Source organism: Trichosurus vulpecula, chromosome 5 (genome assembly GCF_011100635.1).
Source record: "Trichosurus vulpecula isolate mTriVul1 chromosome 5, mTriVul1.pri, whole genome shotgun sequence".
Taxonomy (NCBI): Eukaryota; Metazoa; Chordata; class Mammalia; order Diprotodontia; family Phalangeridae; genus Trichosurus; species Trichosurus vulpecula.
This window is the reverse complement of record NC_050577.1, coordinates 300,189,539-300,208,480: the sequence shown is the minus strand read 5'-3', so window position 1 is coordinate 300,208,480 and position 18,942 is coordinate 300,189,539. Positions and strand designations below refer to the sequence as shown.

General features: G+C 54.7%; 1 protein-coding gene across 1 annotated transcript; it reads left to right on the top strand.

The window, feature by feature from the left end:
• Positions 1–1,776: 1,776 nt before the first annotated feature.
• CENPM (centromere protein M) lies at positions 1,777–12,735 on the top strand. Its single transcript, XM_036761146.1, has 6 exons — positions 1,777–1,870; positions 5,117–5,199; positions 6,104–6,202; positions 7,745–7,824; positions 8,147–8,238; positions 11,766–12,735. Exons 1-6 carry the CDS (start codon positions 1,814–1,816, stop codon positions 11,937–11,939), a joined length of 585 nt encoding a protein of 194 aa, XP_036617041.1. The 5' UTR covers positions 1,777–1,813; the 3' UTR covers positions 11,940–12,735.
• Positions 12,736–18,942: the final 6,207 nt, after the last annotated feature.

Genomic DNA, 18,942 nt, shown 5'->3' with positions numbered 1-18,942 from the left:
CGGAGCACAAGTTCCTGGGGGTCAGGGATTTCTTCCTTTTTCTCTTCATATCACAAGAGCCAGGCAATAGTACCCTGCATGTTACAGTAGGTGCTTAATAAATGCTTTTTGGTTAATGTCCTCCAGGTGGCCCGGGATTCTTGAAGGCTATGCTCTGGCTCCAAGCTGGACAGGTTTAGAGACTCCAAGAAACAGCCTGCTCAGCAGCACCTGGTGGCCTGTTCCCCCCAAAGCAGCCTCATCCATGAATGCGCCTTTGGAGGAAGTCCCCAGGACATGGACCTTGGAATGGCAGAGGATCATGGTGCTGAAGGCCTGAGCTGCTAACTCCCTCCTTTCATAGATGAGGCCCGGGGAGCAGAAGTCACTTGACCAAGATTACACAGGCAGCAAGGAGGGAGAAGCAGGTTTCCAACCTAGGTCCTTCTGAATCCCAAACCAGCCCTCATTCCATGGCACCATGCTTTAGTGCAGAGAGGAAGGGACTTGCCCAACGTCTCAGAGGGAGCAAGGGCTCCCATTAAGAGCCCTTTATGGTGTACTCCTTCCACATTGTGACTCAACTTTCCCCATTGTGGTTTTGATATATCAGGGATTGGTATAAAAAACTAAATGAGAATTCAGGGGAAGTTTTGCAGAAGCCACAGGCCAGCAGACAACGAAGACTTTGACCAAATACTTAACCCGAATTTTACAGCAAGGTACTGTAAAGACCCCATAAAAGAAAGAGAAAAAATTCAGACTTCTTCTCTGGTACGAAGGGAGGGACAAAAATGTTTACGTGGATTTTCCTGATGGGGGGAGGGACACCCTGCCCCTTACCACCCCACCCCATCCCAACCCCTGCAAGGTGGAAGGGATAACTGTATATGCAAAGTGCTTTCCTCACTAAACACTGCATTCTCTGGGCCTACCTCATTAGCCCAGCCCTTGGCACACAGTAGGCACTTAATTAATGCTTGGTTTGACATGACTTGATCTTCTCCAGGGCCCTGCAGACAACAGTTGCTTACTAAATGTTTGTTGAGTTAAAACTGCCTGAGTATGTCAGGTGGTATCAAGACCATCTTCTTTTAACAAATGAGGGAACTGAGGCTCACAGAAGTCCCAAAGGTATGAAGGGTTAGGAGCAATTCAGAGCCCTAGTCTTCTGCGTTTTTTTTTTGCAGGGGAGAAGGCAGGACAATTGGGGTTAAGTGACTTGCCCAAGGTCACACAGCTAGTAAGTGTGTCCAGTGTCTGAGGCCAGATTTGAACTCAGGTCCTCCTGACTCCAGGGCGGTGCCCTACTCACTGTGCCACCTAGCTGCCCCTATATTCTGCATTTTTTATGTGTGCATATATGTTTATTTATAAAATATACGTGGGGGTGTGTGTGTATATACATATTATATAAATGTATATATATATATATATATAATTTCGTTTGTCTTTACATCTTGACACACAGCCTGGCACACAGCAGGTGCTCAATAAATGCTTGTTGATTCTTCCTCCTAACATTTTGTTCTCTGAAGACCCCGCCCAAAGGAAGAGGGGTCCCTGGGAGAGCCAACCTTCCGAGACCAGGTAACGGCCTCTTTAAAGCCGAGAGCCGCCAGAGCCCCGCCCCATCAGAAGGTGATGTAATGGGAAAGAGATTTCCCCGCCCACGTGCTCGGGGTTGGGGGTGGGGGCCGCGGCGGCGGCGGTCACGACAGTCGGAAGTGACGTCATTCACGGCAGCTGCCCGCCAAAGGACCGTTTAAAAGTGGGGCGCACATGCGCACTCGCACCGCTAGCCAACTGATAGGCTTCTTAGACTGGCGTGAAGATGGCGCTGCTGCGACCCCTAGACAAGCTGCCGACCCTGGATGTAGCCACCGTCCTCGTAAGTTCCGGAAGACTCCAGGTTCTAGTATCAGTTATCAGCCCCATAATCCATATTCACCCCATTCCTCCACAGACCTTCCCGCTTAGTTCGGCAGCTTCATCGCCCGGGCTTGCTGAGCGGAGGAAAGATGCTTATTGGAGGAGTTGGCGTCCTTGGGGCGGGAACAACTGACTCTAGGCCAATCGTAGGAGCCTGTTTCTGAGCCGCCCGCCAATTGGCACAGAGGAGCCTTTCCTGCTTTCTGATGGGCGGTCGAGATGAAATCTCATTGTTTCTTTCCCGCCGTCCTTCCCCCACCCCATTTTTGCAGATTTGGTCGCTCCCAGGGGGGAGGGGATGTCGGGGATGAAGGGGAGAAATCTCGGCAGCCTCTGGACGAATCCACTGGCACACGGCTGGGGGGGGGGAGGGAGAAGGGAACCCTGGGTTAATTACCCCCGGCGCTGGGCGGGGCCAGCTACAGGCTCGATTAACTGGAGCCCGCTGGGCAGGGCTGCGGGTTTGGAACTGTGTGACCCCGGCAAGCCCCTTACTCCCTCTGGGCCTCAGTTTCCCTCTCTGTTAAACGAAGGTTTGGGACCTAACCAGTCCTAGGGATTATCGACCAAGAGCTGAGGGTACAAACACAGCGCATAAGTCAGCTCCTGCCCGTATTCAGGCAACGAGCATTATTAAGTTCCTGCTGTATGCCAGGCGTTGCGCTAGTCCCAGGCTACTGAGACCAAGGGGAAGCCGGGTCGGAGAACTTACACTCTCCCGGGGAAACAAGAGTTTGTCTATGGCCCGTGGCTGCTTGTGTTCCTTGGGAGATGCTATCAGAATCCCATGGAAAGGGGCTAAGCCTGCATTCAGCAAGACCCGAGTTCAAATCCTGCCTCAGACACTTACTAGCTGTGTGACCCCAGGCGAGTCACTTCACCCTGCCTGCCTCAGTTTCCCCATCTGTAAAATGAGCTGGAGAAGGACATGGCAAACCTCCCCAGTGTATCTTTGCCAAGAGAACCCCAAACGGGGTCACGGAGAGTCAGACAGGACTGAAACACCAGACAACAAGCTTCCCATGCCAGGTTGGTCCTTGTACCTGGCTGCTGGTGAGGGAGCAGAGGGTGAAGATGAGGGAGGGGTGTGAGCAGAGTCCTACTCCAGGAGGCTGGGGGAGACAGGCGGGCAGCCTCAGCTCTGGGGAGCCTCAGGCTCCTGCACCTTGGCACCGCCCGCCAGGGCTGCCAACGTCAGCAGGTTCTCTCCCCAAAGGCTGCTGGCCTGGAATTCCTTCCATTTACAGCGTGGGATCCGCAGCTCGAGTCTCATCTAGTCCGGCCCCCAGAGCAGGGAAAGGACTTGTCCAGGGTCACACAACCCAGACCCAGGGGGCTCCTGGCTCTAAGCGCTTGGCATTTTCTACAGCTCCGGGTTCTTTGCTATTTGCAAAACGCTTCCCTTCCGACCTGCATTGTGAGGGCCATGGGGTCCTGTCTCCAGAGCCATTGTATTATGAGGGTGTATTGGCAACCAAAAATGGGCTCCTTAGCACTTAGTCAACAAGTGCCCTTGATTAGTTTGGCTTTTTCCCCTGAACTGAATGCTGTTTGTATCTTGGACTGGAGTAAGCTTGTCAGCCCCTTCACCTTGCTTCCCTTGCTTAAGCTGATGGAAAGAACCTGTGCTTTCCTGGTCAACCCCTTCACCTTGCTTAAGCAGATTGAAAGAACCTGTGCTTTCCCCGGCGTACCTTACACCCCCGCAGAAGCTGGATGGTTAAAAGCAGCTCCCGTTGGAGCCAGAGGCTGCTACAGTCACAGCCACAGCTGAAGCAGGAGCTGCCAGTAGCAGAGCTGACCTACGGGAGGAAGCTGAACAAAGACTTCAGGCCAGTGGGTAATCTTTTTACCATAGAGGGGGAAGCATGATTTTGCTTTATGCAATCATGCTTCTCTGTAGCCTCCTGGTTACTCTTTCCAGGCGTACTTATTGGGCCTGGAAGCTTTTGATCAATATATCAAAATGGGGTTGCTGGTTCATGGGTTGGTTACTGTGGAGCCTAAATATATGTTTTGATTCTTCTGCCTCCTACTTTGAGAGTTTCTTATATCCGGCGGTTCCAAACCTTTCAGACATGTTTATGATCCTCTTTGAGATTATAAACTCTTTCAAAAAGAATCACATATATGTCTGAAAGGTTCGGAACCGCCGGATATAAGGAATTCTCAAAGTAGGAGGCAGAAGAATCAAAGCATATATTTAGGCTCCACAGTAACCAACCCACAAACCAGCATCCCCATTTTGATATATCAATCAAAAGCTTCCAGGCCCAGTAAGTCTACCTCACAAGAGTAACCAGGAGGCCACAGAGAAGCATGATGGTGTGCAGCAAAATCATATACATGCTTCCCCTCTATGGTAAAAAGATTAGCCACTGGCCTCAAGTCCTTGTTCAGCACTCCTCGATCCACACGTAGGTCAGCTCTGCTACCGGCACCTCCTGCTTCAGCTTCGGCTGTGGCTGTAGCTGTAGCAGCCTCTGGCTCCAACGGAAGCTGTTTTTAACCATCCGGCTTCTGCAGGCGGGGGGGGGGGGGGGGGGGGGGGGGGGGGGGGGGGGGGGGGGTAAGGTACACGGGGAAAGCACAGGTTCTTTCCATCAGCTTAAGCAAGGGAAGCAAGGTGAAGGGGCCAACAAGCTTACTCCAATCCAACATACAGACAGCATTCAGTTAGTTCAGGGGAAAAGCCAAACTATTCAAGGTCACTTGTTGACTAAGTGCTAAGGAGCCCATTTTTGGTTACCAACACAGCCATCTCGCCTGCTCCTCATTTGACTGATTGGGGAAACAGGCACCGAGGCCACGTAGTTTGGGATCCTGGGGCTGGATCTGAAAGGGACCTAAGAGGCCAACTCCCCTCACTTTACAGATGGGGAGACTGAGGCACTCTGCGATGGGGAAGTGATGGGCCATGTCACCTGGGCAGTGAAAAAGCCAGGATTCTAACCCAGGCCCCAGGCCCCTAGTAGAAGATGCTCAGACGCTGGGGAGAGGCAAAGCCAGAACCCAGACCCAGACCCATCCTGGGTGGGCTCTCCAGCCGCAGAGCCTCTTGGCATCCTCAGCCCTTGGGGGGTCTGGAGGCCGCTCCAGGGACTGTCTGGCTCAGCCCTCCCTCATCTTCTCCATGGGAAGGGAAGGGCCTTGGCCAGGGTCCCCTGGCCTCGGGGCTAAGCACTTTCCTCCTCTCTCTGGACAGCTTCTAGGTGCAGAGGAGACACTTCTGGAGCAGCTGGGCGTGGCCATTGTCCAGGAATGTGAGAGCCCAGCCAAGATCCAGGTGTGAGTGGGCCAGGAGGGGGAAGCAGGAAGATTTCAGGCATCTGCCCAGGGCTAACGGGGAAGGGGTCAGCAAGCGGCGGGCTGAGGGGCTGGGGCATCTGCGCCAGGGGTCCCTAGGCCTTTGCTGCCCCTCTGGAGGTGTGTGAAGGAAGGCTGCAGCCCCCTTCAGTGTGTCCTTGGCCTGGTCCTTTTACTGCCTTTGTCTTCCCAAGGGTCATCTGAGGACAGAGTCTGGGGGGCTCAGGGCTTCTTTGTTACTGGGGATGGGAACGGATCCCTGGAGAGCCCTGTGAGAGCCTCCGCATTCTGGGGCTCTCGGCTGCCTTCCCAGCAGACCCCCGGAGCCTCGGCAGGGGGCCCTGCTGTGGTCACTGTGTCCTTCGGATGCCTCCTGGGCTTCCTCCTTCCTCTGCTTGGCTGCCCTCTGTAGGCAGTGGAGGAATGAATGAAGCATTTATTAAGTGCCTGCTGTGTGCCGAGCACGCACTGAGCCGGGGGGTGCGGCCCGTGCTCCTAGAAGGAGAAATGTCAGATGCAGGGAAAGTTCTGGCTGAACTCAGACAGGCGAGTCCCACCGTCCTTAGCGCGGCAGGCAGAGCAGATGGTCAGGCCTCATCATCGTGTCCTTCCCATGTCTTTGGCCCAGTGGCTGGGAATACAGAGGAGGCTGCCCCGGGGTTCCTTAGTCAGAGAAGTGTCCTAAACCTGCTTTCCCTGGGGCTCCATCCTGAGAAGCTTCCTTGTGTTTGGAGCCTGGGGCCTTGGGCTGCCGCAGGTGTGCCCTGGAAGACCGTGCAGGCATGTCTGGCTCCCATAGTGGAGCTCTGCCGGCCTGGGCCATTGCTTCCTTTGCAGAGGGGGTGGTGGCTGGCACCAGGCTGAGCTGACCTCCTTTCGCTTCCAGGCACGTGGCCTCCCATCTCCCCCTGCCCCCTGACAGGGAGTGCCTGCGGCCCCGCATCGACCTCATCGTCTTTGTACTCAGCCTCCACAGCAAGCACAGGTAAACCCGGGGTGGGGTGCCCTGACGGAGCCCCAGGCCAGGCCAATGGCAGATTCATGCTCCAGCTGTGGGTTGGGGCAGCTCTGTCCTGCTTGGTCTCCAGGAATGCTTTCTCACAGCTCTGTCCTGAGCTGGTCCCTGGGCGTGACCCGTCTGGGCCTTGACGGCCCCCTCCTCCCCTTCCTCCCGTTGCTGGAGGCAGCCAGGAGCCCGTCTCTAAAAGCCCCCCCACCCAGTTCCGAGAACCACTTGTCTGGGAGCTGATCATCTGCCCCTCCCCCTTCCAGTGGCCGGCTCTGCCAGGACACTCATCACCCCTAGCCTCAACTATCCCAAAGGCCTCCTTCCCGCAAGTCAGCCATCCTCTGCCAGGCTGAGCTTCCTGCCCCCAGCTCTGACCGAACCCTGCTGGGAAATCTGCAGGGGCTCCTGCTGTTGAGAGGAGGCCTAGCCCAAAGGAGCCGGGCTATAGCATCCAAAGGCCTGGGTTCGAGCCTCGGCCCAACGGGGGGCCTCTCTAGGCCTTATGGGTGATGTGTGCCCCTGCTCCACAGGCCGCTGTCCCCCTGGGGAGGGTCAGATGGAATGAGCGTCTGTGCCCTGGTCCAAAGGAGCTGTGACCTTGGCATTCGGGGCCCTTCAGGGATGCCTGACAGTCTGAGGGACTGGGGGTGGGTCCTTCCATAAGTTCGTCAGAGGAAGTCCACCCTCAGTGCAGGAAGCCTTCCTTGCCTTGTCACATCTTGAGGGGATGGGCCCAGCATCTCTGTCGTCCAGTTCCTCAGTGACATCCGATGCTTCCTCCTCTTCTCCCAGATGGCCCCTTTTGGTCTCCAGCTGTTTAAATCATACCCATTCTTTAAGGGCAAACGCAAAGTCTCCTGGGAAGCCTCCCTCCTTCCCTCCAGCTGGCAGTGACCTCTTCCTCCTTAGAACTCGTAGAGCCCTTTGAACCTTTCCTGTGTACTTCGTAGGGACTGTGGATTTAGGGGTCCATCTCCCTGCACATCCCATTTCCCATTGCCAAGCCTTTGTATAGGCTGTCCCTCATGCCTGGCATGCCCTCTCTCCTCACCTCTGCTCCTTAGGATCCCTTACTTCCTCAAAAGCTTCTCTCAAGGGCAATGTTCTCCATGAGGACTTTCCTGGAACCCTAACCCCCCCGCCCCCTGCCAAATTACTTGGTCTTTCTCCTGCATGTTCTTAGATGTCCATACGCCCTCTCCCTGATAGAAGGGCATTACTAAGCCCCTTGAGGGCAGGGGCCATTCCGTTTTTGGCTGTATATGCCCCGTGCCTGGTACACAGTAGGCACTTAATCAGTGCTCACCGACCGATTGACCATCCGCTCCAACGCCCTCATTTTGCAGAGGAAGGCTGTCTGTGTTGGGCCCTTCCTGCCATCGAGGGCCCGTCAAGGTTAGGGGATCGAGGGTTTCTCCTCGCTCAGCCCCTCATGGAGCCACCTGCGGGGGAGGGTCTCAGTGAGAGTGGCTTCTTGGTCTCATAAGCTGTGTTCTCCCCATCTCTGCCCTGGCCCAGCCTGAGGACTGTGGAGGCATCGCTGCCTCATGTGGACGCCAGCTTCTTCCTGGGGAAGGTGTGCTTCCTGGTCACTGGAGGTAGGCGGTGCTGGGTTGGGCCCTGGCCATTGGGCTGGGAGGGACCCTAGGGAGCAGTTAGGCTGATGCTCGGCACAGGCAGCAAGCATCAGAGGTGGGATTTGAACCCAGAGCCGGGGACTCCCTCCCTCCATCCGTTCACTTCCTGTCTCCCACGTCTGTTGCGGGGTTCCCGACGCCCATGGTCCTTGGTCTCTGGTCGTAACTGGTCTTCCGGACTGCCCTGGTGTCAGGGGGTCGGGGCAGGACAGTTGGTCTGTGACCGCTGGGTGGGGGCAGGTTAGCCGCTCTCCATAGTGACCACGTCCTCTCTGACCTCTAGTCAGAAAAGAGCCAAACACCAGCATCCACATGGACACCATCAAGAAAATGGCCGCCACCTACCACAGCCTCCTTCTCTATGGTGACCTGGAGGTAAGGACCCCTTGTGCCCCGTGGCCCAGGCTCGGGCTCAGATGCGCCTTTGCCAGGCCCACCAGGTCATCCTTCCCACCCTTGCTTAGGAGGGAGGAGCCGGGGCCTTGATGGTGGGGACACCTTCTACCAGCACGAGTCCTGGCACACTGGACGAGTCCCAGAGAAGTCAGGTGAGGGCTCAGGTGTGAGGGCGGATGCAGGATCTGGAGCCAGAGCCCAGGCAGCCTCCCTTACATCCCTCTGGCAGGCCATAGACGCTCTCCATCTGGGGGCCGAGGCCTCTTCTCAGACAGAGAGGGGGTCAGTGCTGGGGGCACCCTGAGTGAACCTCAGGTGCCTCATCTGTCCCATAGTTCATGAGAGGTCACGTTGGCACTTCCTCCATAAAGGGGTCTCCTTGTTTGTTTGGGGGAAGCAGGTGAAGGCACAGGATGCCTTTGGGGGGAAGGAGGGGCTGAGCCCTGAAATGGTCTTGGTCTGTTCAGGGCATGGCTTGGGTTGGGGCGCAGACAGGGCTGCCCCTTCCCCTTCATTGCCCCCCTCAGCTCTGCCGCCTTGGTCAGGTGGCTTGGGCTCCACTTCCTCTGACCATCCCTGGTATCCCTGGGAGGAGGCTGCCTCACCTCGCCCTGAGGCAGCTGGTCAGCCCCCCCAGGCTAGTGCCAAGTGCTGGGGATGCCAATAGACACAAAGGCTGCCCCTCCCTCAGGAGCCCCTGGTGATGGGGCTGAGGAATCAGGAAGCTCCTGAGGGCAGGGCCTGTGGCTTCTCTCCAGGCACTGGGGAGGTGGAAGGCCTTCAGTCCAGCCTGCCCCCGGGGGAGCGTCTATTCCAGGGACCGCCCCCCCATCCGCCAAGGACATCACCTTGGAGACAGCCCCTCCTCCTAGGGGGCCCTGGTCCTTATGGGCAGATTTTAGTCTCTCTGCTGCCACTTCTGCCCTGGTTCCTAGCCCTGCCCAGGGGGCCATTCAAAATGAGGCCATCCCTCCATGTCTAGGCTGACCCCCCACACACATACACACACCTTTTACAGGGGAGGGAAAGAGAGAAAGTGCCTGCCCCCTCTCCAGGGGTGTGCTGGTACAGACCCAGGTGCCCCAGGCCCACCCCACACCCCTCTAACCCTGCCCACACCCTGCCCTTGGTTCTGAAGCTGACTGGCTTAGTGGGCAGGGGATGGGTCTGGTGTCCTGGCCTGGCTGTGTGACCCTGGGTCTCTGATGGAAGGGTGGCTGCTGGGACATCTTGAGGTCCCCGAGAGACATGGTCATCCTGGCCATTTGTCCAAGTGTATTGTGTCCTTAACTATGCTGGAGGCTCCTGGAGGGCAGGGGCTGTTCTGCTACTATCTCTGTCCTCCTGGTGCCTGGCACGCACTGGGTACCACCCCATTAATGGTCATGAAAGCAGGAAGGGACCTGGGAGGCCATTGAGGCCATCACCGTCCTTATAGAGGATGAGGTCCAGCGAGGAGAAGGGTCACATGGTGTCAGTGAATTGCTGACTCAGCTAGGTTGGTGCCTGATGCCCGCTGCCCTGGTTATTTTCTGGCCCAGGCCTCAAACCCTCACCCCAAGTGCCCACTACCCTGCCTGTCTCCGGCCCAAGCCTCAATCCCTCACCTCAGATGCCTACTGTACTGGCCATCTCTGACCTAGGCCTCAGACCCTCACCTCAGATGCCCACTGCACTGGCTGTCTCTGGCCCAGGCCTTGAACCCTCACCCCAGATGCCCACTGCTCTGGCTGTCTCCAGCCCTCACCAGCTCTGCAGGCTGTGCCAGCACTTAGGTTCCCCTGGTCCAGCCCAGGGTCCCCTGCCAGGCCATGACAAGAAAGGATGGTGTTTGGGGAGATTCTTGATAACATACCTCATAATTATGACTGGCCTTGACTGTTCCCCTGGACAACTGGGAGGCCCCCCCCCCATTTGATCCCAGCTTGAACCCCCCAGGGTACATTGGGTCGGCTCCTGGGCCCTGCTGTCCTTGGGAGAGAGCTGACCTGGGATCACGGGACAAAGGAAGGAGGGGGCTGGATTAGGGTCCAGTTCTGGCCCTGCGTGGCCGCACCCTCTCTCTGGCCTCCTGTGCTGGGCAGTCCCAATGGTCGTCATTCTTTCTGTGCCCACTAGGTGGCAGGGCAGGCCAAGAAAGGCCCTGACTGGCTGCTCCCCCTCCTGGAGGTAGTTTCTGGGGTTCCTGGAAACAAAGCAGCCTTTGTCCTCCCTCGGCCTCCTGGGATGCTGGATATGGAGCGGGAAGGGGCCTCGGTGGGCAGCCCTCTCACTTTACAGAGGCCCAGGGAGTCACCCAAGTCCTGGGGAATAGGGGAGATTCGAACCCAGCTCCTCAGACTCCCAAGCGCTGTCCATCCCTCCTTGCCCAGTCTCTCCCTCCTGTGCATGACCTTCGTTCATGTGGGTCATGTCAGGGTCCAGATCACTCCTGAGAGCCCCGGTGCTCATCCCATTAAGACGCTCTCGTTTTCCCATGAGGAAACATGCCCTGGGGTGACCCAGCAAGTTGGTAGCAGGGTCCTGGCTCGTGTTAGGGTTGGTGAGGGCCCTGCAGGGAGTGGACAGGGACGAGGAAGGGGCTTTAAGCCCTGGCTTCTTTTGAGTCTCCATCACAAGCCTCACTTTTCTCATCCATAAATTGGGAAGGATGAACCCTGCCCTGCTGAGCCGGGATGTGGATGGTGGGGAGGGCAGGACCATGGACAGTGTCAGGACTTCTCCCAAAGTTCTCCATCCTGTTTCCCTGAACCCTGGTGAAAAAGCCTAGGGTCCAGCCCCCAAGCCACCCAAACGCACAGCAGCTGGGCGACTTTGAGCTGTCAGTTTACATTTGGGGGGTTCAGTTTCCTCATGCCAAATGGGGATAAGTAGAAGTCCCCCCATGGTTTGCCTGAAGACTGACTTTGTAAATTGTCCTCTGGAGCTCTTAGGGAAAGGAGAAGCTTTTGTTCCTGAGAGGTGTGAGTCACGGCTGGTAAATTGAACCCTATTTTAAATCCACTCGTGGGGGCTCATTGTTTAAGTGAACCCTGTGGGGGAAGAGGCCTTTGTGATGCTGATAACCCCTCCCCCAGCTGGTTGGTAGATCTGGTGCTGCTTAAAGAGGGGCTCCCTGGAGTTTGAAATCTTGGTGAGCCCAAGTTGGAGGCTAAACTCTGACAGGTGAATGCAGTGGAACAGGAATGGGGAGGCCGGCCGTGTGTGGAGGTTTGGGTGATGCCTTGGGGCTCTCCAGATCCAGCAGAGAGAGAGAGAGAGAGAGAGAGAGAGAGAGAGAGAGAGAGTGAGTGTGTGTGTGTGTGTGTGTGTGTGTGTGTGTGTGTGTGTGTGTGGAGGAGCATCTTTGGAGGAGGAGCAAGGCAGAAGACAGGCAAGAGCTCCTGCCCTTCGCCCCCTGTATGTTTGTTCAGTGAATGATTGGCCAGTCAGCTTTAGGAAGGACACGACCAGCCTCCCTTCTCCCCCATCTCCCCCAGCCATGTTTCCTATTCTCTGTCTTCCAGGTGGAGTGCTTCCGGGCCTCAGTGGCCCAGCGCCTCATTCGAATTCTGCAGATCTGTGCGGGCCACGTGCCAGGCCTGTCGGCCCTGAACCTGCTGTCCATGATGAAGCCGCCCCTGGAACCGACCCTGCAGGAGACACCACCGAGCTCTCCCCCAGGAACCCGTCCAGACTGACCTCTGCGGCCTGGCCAGCGGCCAGACTTGGGCCCTGCTGCAGGAGGGGCTGAGAGGAGAGGGGAGAGCTGCCTGGGAGTCTGCCTCCTTCCCTGGGCTGTCTTGAGCGTTGTCACTCTGAGAAATTAGGTTTAGGTTTAATTAAAAATGAACCAGAACAAAACCAGCCTAATCCCCTCCTTTGCAGCCCCCCTGCTCCTGTTACCTTGATGCGCTTAGGCCCACGGGATATATTTCCCCGACAGAAAACCCCTCCTGTTGTGAACAGCAGCCAACCTAACAGTTTAATATGGAGCCAAAGAAAGAGCCATCCTCTTCCTCAGTCTAAAAAAACTGAGTGAGAGGGTAGTCCTGGAAGGGCTGGACCAGGCTTGGGCCCTGAGGGGGGAATCTTATTCTGACAAAACTCTTAATATAATTATTAATGTAGCAACAGAAAATTGTTAATACTGATTGTAACATGGGCTCAGTCATCATGACAATATCAAAATTCCATTAAGTCCTTACCCTCCTACCCCTAAGACAGTGAGATTAGATCCCCCCACCCAGGTATCCTGCCTCCAATCCTTGCCTGGATTGCCAAGGGGTGCTGGGCTCATGACCCAGCCTTGCTAGCCACCTCTCCTAAAACTAAAAACGCTTTTTCATGGGTCTCTCTGGTTGGGAAATCCACTGGCCACCCTCTAGGCTGGCAGGTCTGCTCCCCTGTTATCTCAATTAAAGACACTTTATTCCTCAGCTCACGCCTTTGATTTATTTCAGTTGACAATTCTATACTTGTAAAGGGAGCTGGGTGGAATCAGGATCTGTAGTTTCATGTACAATTCTCACTCTGTTCTGTGTACATTTTATTCGGTGTTTGTTATTTTCAGAAAACAAATTAAAATTTTTTTTAAATTTGCAAACCAGGAATGAGCTCATGAGAATGTATTCCAAATGACTGGGAAGAGAAATGAGGTTACCTCATAGTGATGCCAAAAGCTGGGAGTGGCCAGTGTGGGAGGTGCTTGGGGGGTTGGGAAGCCCTCCGACAATTGTGGGTTTAATTTGGGATTCTGTGAGAAAAGTGATGAAGTGATCCATGCCCTTTGATCTAGCAATCCCACGACTGGACTTGGACCCTCCAAGAAGTCAGGTCCAACCTAGAGCATGATATCCATAGTCATGCCCTCTGTGGTAGCAAACGGAAACTGTGCCCATCGATCGGGGAATGGCCCCAAAAGCAGGGAACATGAACATCGTAGGACATTATTGTGTTCTGAGAAACGAGGGCCCTGAGGAAGGTGGAGAAATCCGGGAAGGTGGGTATAAGTGAATGCAAATAGAAAGGAGCAGAAGCCCAAGCCGGAGACTGATTCTATGGTCATGTAAACGAGCAGAACACTGGAAGGAAACTGAATTCTGAGTGATGGAAAAACCAGTGAAGGCCCCTGAGGAGAGAAGGCTTCGGACCTCCCCCTTCCCCCGCAGGGCGGATTCATCTTGGAGGGGGCAGAAGATTGTGGACATGGTCGATGTCTGTTTATCCTGATTTTGCCTGATGGTCATGAGGGAGGGGTGGTTGGGGAATGAGCTGGAGGAAAACAAAAGGCATCAGGAAACGGTATTTTTAATAGCTCCTCAGTCCTAGGAACTGAAAGAATGTCAGCAGTCGCTCCTCTGCCATCCACCAAAACCCTGGTGGATTGTGTGTGGATGCCGCAGAAAGCTGGTCTTGAGGCTTCCTCTGTAATAGCCCGCCAGCTTCTTGGCCCCGGGAGTCTGTGCTCCAGCTAGATGTCACATTTGTACCAAGAAGCTGGGGGTGGGAGATGCCTGGCTGCTTCCCCTGGCTTCCCACCAGCCCCTCCCTGCCTCTTGCCTTTCTAGGCTATCTGTCCCTGGGCTCCTGTCACCCTCCATGGTGGGAGAGCTTAATTTCCAGACACTTCCCCCAGAGGAAGTGAGGCCTGCTGAACAGCTGGCCCAGGGGGCTCGTTGGGGACGGTAGGCAGCCCTGGAAAAGCCCGGCTCAGCTCCACTTTCCAAATGCCCTTGCTAGCTTGGGGGAAGGGGAAGGGAATAGGGAGCCGGCCCTGTGCCAGGCTGTGCTGGTCCCTGTGCCAACAGTCTCCAGCCTACACGTCCTCTGGCTGCTCGGTTCACCTGAGGTCCATGGGTGAGAAGGAGGGTGGGAGCAGACCCTCTCTGAACAGCCTCATTGTGCTGGGCTTGGCTTCTCGTCTCTGGCCCAATAGCTGCCACCCAGAGCCGCCCAGACAAGGTCCATGTCTACAAGGCCATTGTAGCTCCTCCAAAGAAGGCTACCCCCAAAGGACTGGGTCTCTCTAGTTTGGGACAGCCCCCCCCAGGAGCCACCTTGACCTGGAAATAGGGGAAGGGGGTCTTCTGATGCCATCTAACATCTGGAACTGCCCACTGGCTTCCCTAGCCCAGGATGCCTCTTGGGCAGCAGGAGAACCCACAGCACTGGCTCAGGAGGGATGGGACCTGGGTTCATTATTGCTTGGGTGACCTTGAGTAAGTCACTTCATTCCTCTGGGCCTCAGTTTCCTCATCTGTAAAATGAGGAAGTTGGACTGGCAGCCCCTGGAGTCTCTTCCAGCATCAGACTCATCAATCAGCCAGAATGCCTGCTATGTGCCAGGTGCTGGGATACCACACCACAGACAGAACTGCTTTGCCTAAGCTAGGTGGGGAGTAGCAGTTCTGGATTCGAATCCAGGGCCCATGGCTCCAGTCCCCACCACCCATTCCTTTCTCTTTAGGCAGAGCCCTCTGCTAGGGCTGTGGAAAAGAGAAAATCTAAATGAGAAGTGGTTTCTGACTCCCTTTAGTTCAATCTCTGGAATAAGGTGCCAACCTTGGCTCTTAATAAATGCTTGTTGATTGAGGGCCTACTATGTGCTAGATAACTGAGCTGGACACTGGGAATGCTGTCACCATGAGCTCCCAGGGGATGTCCAGCCTCAGCTCAGTCTTGGGCATCGGTGGCCAGGTCCATCCCCAAAGGCCACTGCCCCACCTGGGCACACACAGGGCAGCCACCCTAGGATAGGGGTGCTGCTGTAACCCCTGGATAATTCAGGTCCACAAACACATCCCTGACTGTCCAGTGAGAAACTTCCCTGAGGGGGCCCAACCTGGAGAGACCCTCACAGATTTAGAGCTGTCAGGGACCTTAGAGACCACCTCGTTCAACGTCTTCATTCTACAGACTGAGGCCCAGAGAGGCAAAGTGACTTGTCCAAGGTCACATAGGTGACCTAGAGGTATAGCTGGGATTTGAATTGAGACCCTCTGGCTCCAAATTCAGCACCTTCTACTGAACTACACTGCCCCTTCTCACCAGCCAATTGTCCCCCTGCCTTCATTATGTTAGGGTTATTAGCCCAAATGACTTTGTAGACATTCCTTCTCCTGCTTTCCAGGGACCAGGCGGCTTCTCTGTGCGGAGATCATACCATGTACAGTCTAGATGCACCCAGGGAAGGATGTGTGGTGGCTCTTGAGCTGGGCCTTGAAAGCAGGGCAGAGAAAGGAGACACCTGAGTCAGGGAGATGAGACTGAAGAGGCAGACATGTGCCCGTGTGTCTGAGGCAACAGACAGTGGATGTGGGGCCCAAGGAACATCGGGGTCCTGCCTTCAATGCTCCAGCTCATCATTGGATCTGCCACCTCCTCGCAGGCCAACCACGGCCCACCTCACCCTTCTCATGGGGCAAAGCTCTTCTGTCCACTGGCCATCCACCCCATGTGCTGGAAGCTGACCGAGGCACCAGCCCAGCTTGGGGGCCCTCTCTCCCTCCCACGTGTGCAAACAAGCAGAGGTATGGGCTCTCCTCCTCTTCCAGAGGCAAGTCTTGGAGGATTCCTTCTCTGCTCCTTGAGGATGAGTCATCAGTGGTCGGACTCCAGGCCACCAGTGTCCAGTTCCACTGCCCTATGGGTGACCTCCTGTTCTGATTCTTTGGAAATTGGGGTTTGCAGCCATAGGACGTCACTGGAAAAAACATGCACATCACTTCTCCGTCATTAACCATAAAGACCTCCTCCAACTCTTCCTCTTCTTCCTCTTCCTCCTCTTCCTCTTCATCCTCCTCCTTCTCTTCCTCTTCTTTCTCCTCCCCCTCCTCTTCCTTGTCCTCTTTTTCCTTCTTGTCTTCCTCTTCCTTTTGTGACTTCTAACTTTTGCCCCTTTCTCCTCCACCTTCTCGCCCTGCACCATCACCGTCTTGGCAGAGCTGGGAGGGAGCCCCCGAGCACACAAATGACAGCCAAGCCGGTCTCCTCCACGTTGTTTCTCTTTTGCCTTGGTCCAACTGTGACACGGCTTCCTTGAACTGATGGACTGGACACTTGAGGGCTGGTTGGTTTTTGCCCCTCAAAAAAAATTGCAGGATAAATGACCTTTGCCTTCTATCTTTTCCTTGATGTCTCTTGGTTCCTCTCTCCCCTTTTACTTTTCTCCTTTCTTATCTTTTTGTTCTGTTTCTTTCTCTCTCTTCTCTCCCATCTTTCTCTCATATTTTTTCTTTCTCCATTTTTTTCTTTTTCTCCTGTCTGCTCCTTTCCCTCTCCCTCACTCTTTCCTGCTCCCCTCTTTCTCTGTCTCTTGTCTCTGTGTCTCTCTGTCTGTCTCTATCTCTGCTCAGTCTCCTTTCTCATATCTCTGTTTCTGCTCTCTCCTCCCTCCCACCTCCCTCTCTCTCAGTGAGTCCTCTCTCTCTCTCTCTCTCTTTCTCTCCCATCTCTGTGTCTCAGTCACTTTCTGTCGATCTTTGTCTCTCCACATCCTGAGAATGTCCTGCTAAGTTCATTAGGGGGGTGAGAGGAAAGAGCTGGGGTCGGGGATGGCAGCCTCCAAACTCTAGGGCAAGGTCACATGTTGATTCCATTAAGTGCATTTATTACTGTCCCTGGCAGTGTGCTGGGTGCCAAGGATATGAAGACAGAAAAAATGCCATCCCTTCCATAAGGAGTTCACATCCTAACGGGGGGCAGGGGGGGAGACTTTGGCTGGGTGCTGGACCTGGCTTTGCTGGCCAATGGGCTCCTGGCTCGGAGGAGGCCAGGTAAGGGTCAGCTCAGCGATATGGGATGTGGGTGGGGCAGGCAGAGGGTGGACAGGGGGACTGCAGGAAGCTCTGAATATGGGAGTGGGGAACAAAATACCTTCAAACTAAGAACAACAGAACACAACAATGTGGGATGACCACTACGATAGACTTAGCTCTTCTCAGCAATGCTATGATCCACGACAATTCCAAAGGACTCATGATGGAAAATGCCATCCACATCCAGAGAAAGATCTGATGGTGTCTGAATGCAGGTCGAAGCCGACTGTTTTCACTTTCTTTATTCTTTGGTTTTTTCCTTTTGTTCTGTTTCTTCGTTCACAACACGACCGATATGGAGTTGTACACGATTGCACACATAGCACCTATATCAAATTACTCTTAGGGAGAAAATTTGGAACTCAAAATTTTATTTAAAAATGAATGTTAAAAATTTTCTTTACATGTAACTGGAAAAAATCAAATACTTAAATATTTAAACATAAATACTTACAATAGTTAAAAGAAAGAAAATACCAGAGCAGTGGCCATGCTGGTTCTACTGCTTGGCTGTGGAGCGCACAGAAAAGCTGAGCAGGATTGGGTATGCAGACCCGGAGGGAACCTTAAAAACAGAGGCCCAAGTAAATGGTGCAGCGCAATAGGAAAACATTGGGATTTAGAAACCGAGCATGTGCTTCCAAATTCCTGCACTGCCACATCCTGGAGCTTCACTTCTGCCTCTTTAGAAACATGCTAGCTGTGGGACCCTGAGCATTTCAATTTCCCTTGTCCTGGCCTCAGTTTCCCTCTCTGTAAAAGAGGGGGTTAGACTAGATGAGTGTTAGGGTTCAATCTTGCTGTGTGGTACAAAAAGAGGTTATCTATTACAGAGAGGGAAACTGAGGCCTAGAGAGGGGAAGTGATCTGCCCAAAGGCACATGTCGAATTGATGTGTTCCCAGATGGGACTTCCGGGGTGGGGGGACACATCCACACCAGCTTCTGGGAGGAGTGGGAGGGCCTAAGCCAGAAAATACCTCCACACTAGCCCCTGGGAGGGGGAGGGAGATAGAAGACGAGTCCACACCAGCCTCGGCAGCCCTGAGTGGGAGGGGCCAGAGAAGGGCAATATGTACAGTGGCAGTCAGGGCAGGACTCCCGGAGGAAGAGGGCTTGATGGGCACTGGAGGCCAGGGAGGAGGTGAGGAGGGGCAGAGCACTGCTCAGGCAGAAGCCAAGGGATGGAGAAAAGCAAGGGGAGTTCTCTGGACAGTCAGCTGGGGAAGCTGAAGGGGTGGGAGCTTGAGATCTGGAGGGGCCTCGAAGGCCGGCTAGTCCCACCGCTCATTTTACAGAGGGGGAGGTTATGAGTGTCCCAAGGTTGCACGAGGCAGGATTTGACGCACTAGACAATGACCCGATGCCTCCTTTTTCTCTTTTCCTTCCTCCTCTGGGGCTGAGTTTTGAATCAAGAAATCTGGGTGCAAATCATATCCCTGACACTTACTGGCTTTTGACTAGAAGCAAGTCTTGGTTTACACTTCACTGTGAGTCAATTGTCCTATCACACCCTGCTAAAACCTCAGTTTCTTCTATAAAATGGGTCTAAGGCTATGACCACTCCCTTTCTGGCTGGATGGTTTGGAGAACACCATTTGGGGAGCAGAAAGGCCCATGGGGTTGACTTCAGATGGTCCTGAGTGGTCAGTGAGGGCAGACTCAGGACTGAAGGACATCACTCCCCAACCCCCAATAACCCTGCCTGAGGACTCCTCCTCCCCCCTCCATGCTCCTCCCACAGGTGCACTGGGGAATCATTTCGAAAGCCACTTTGGAAACCTGGGTCACAGGAAGGGGAGGGATCGGAGGCTGTGGTGTAGTCAGAGTTCCAGGGACAATACCCCCACCCCCACCCCCAGTAGAACAATGATGGAGAACTGAGC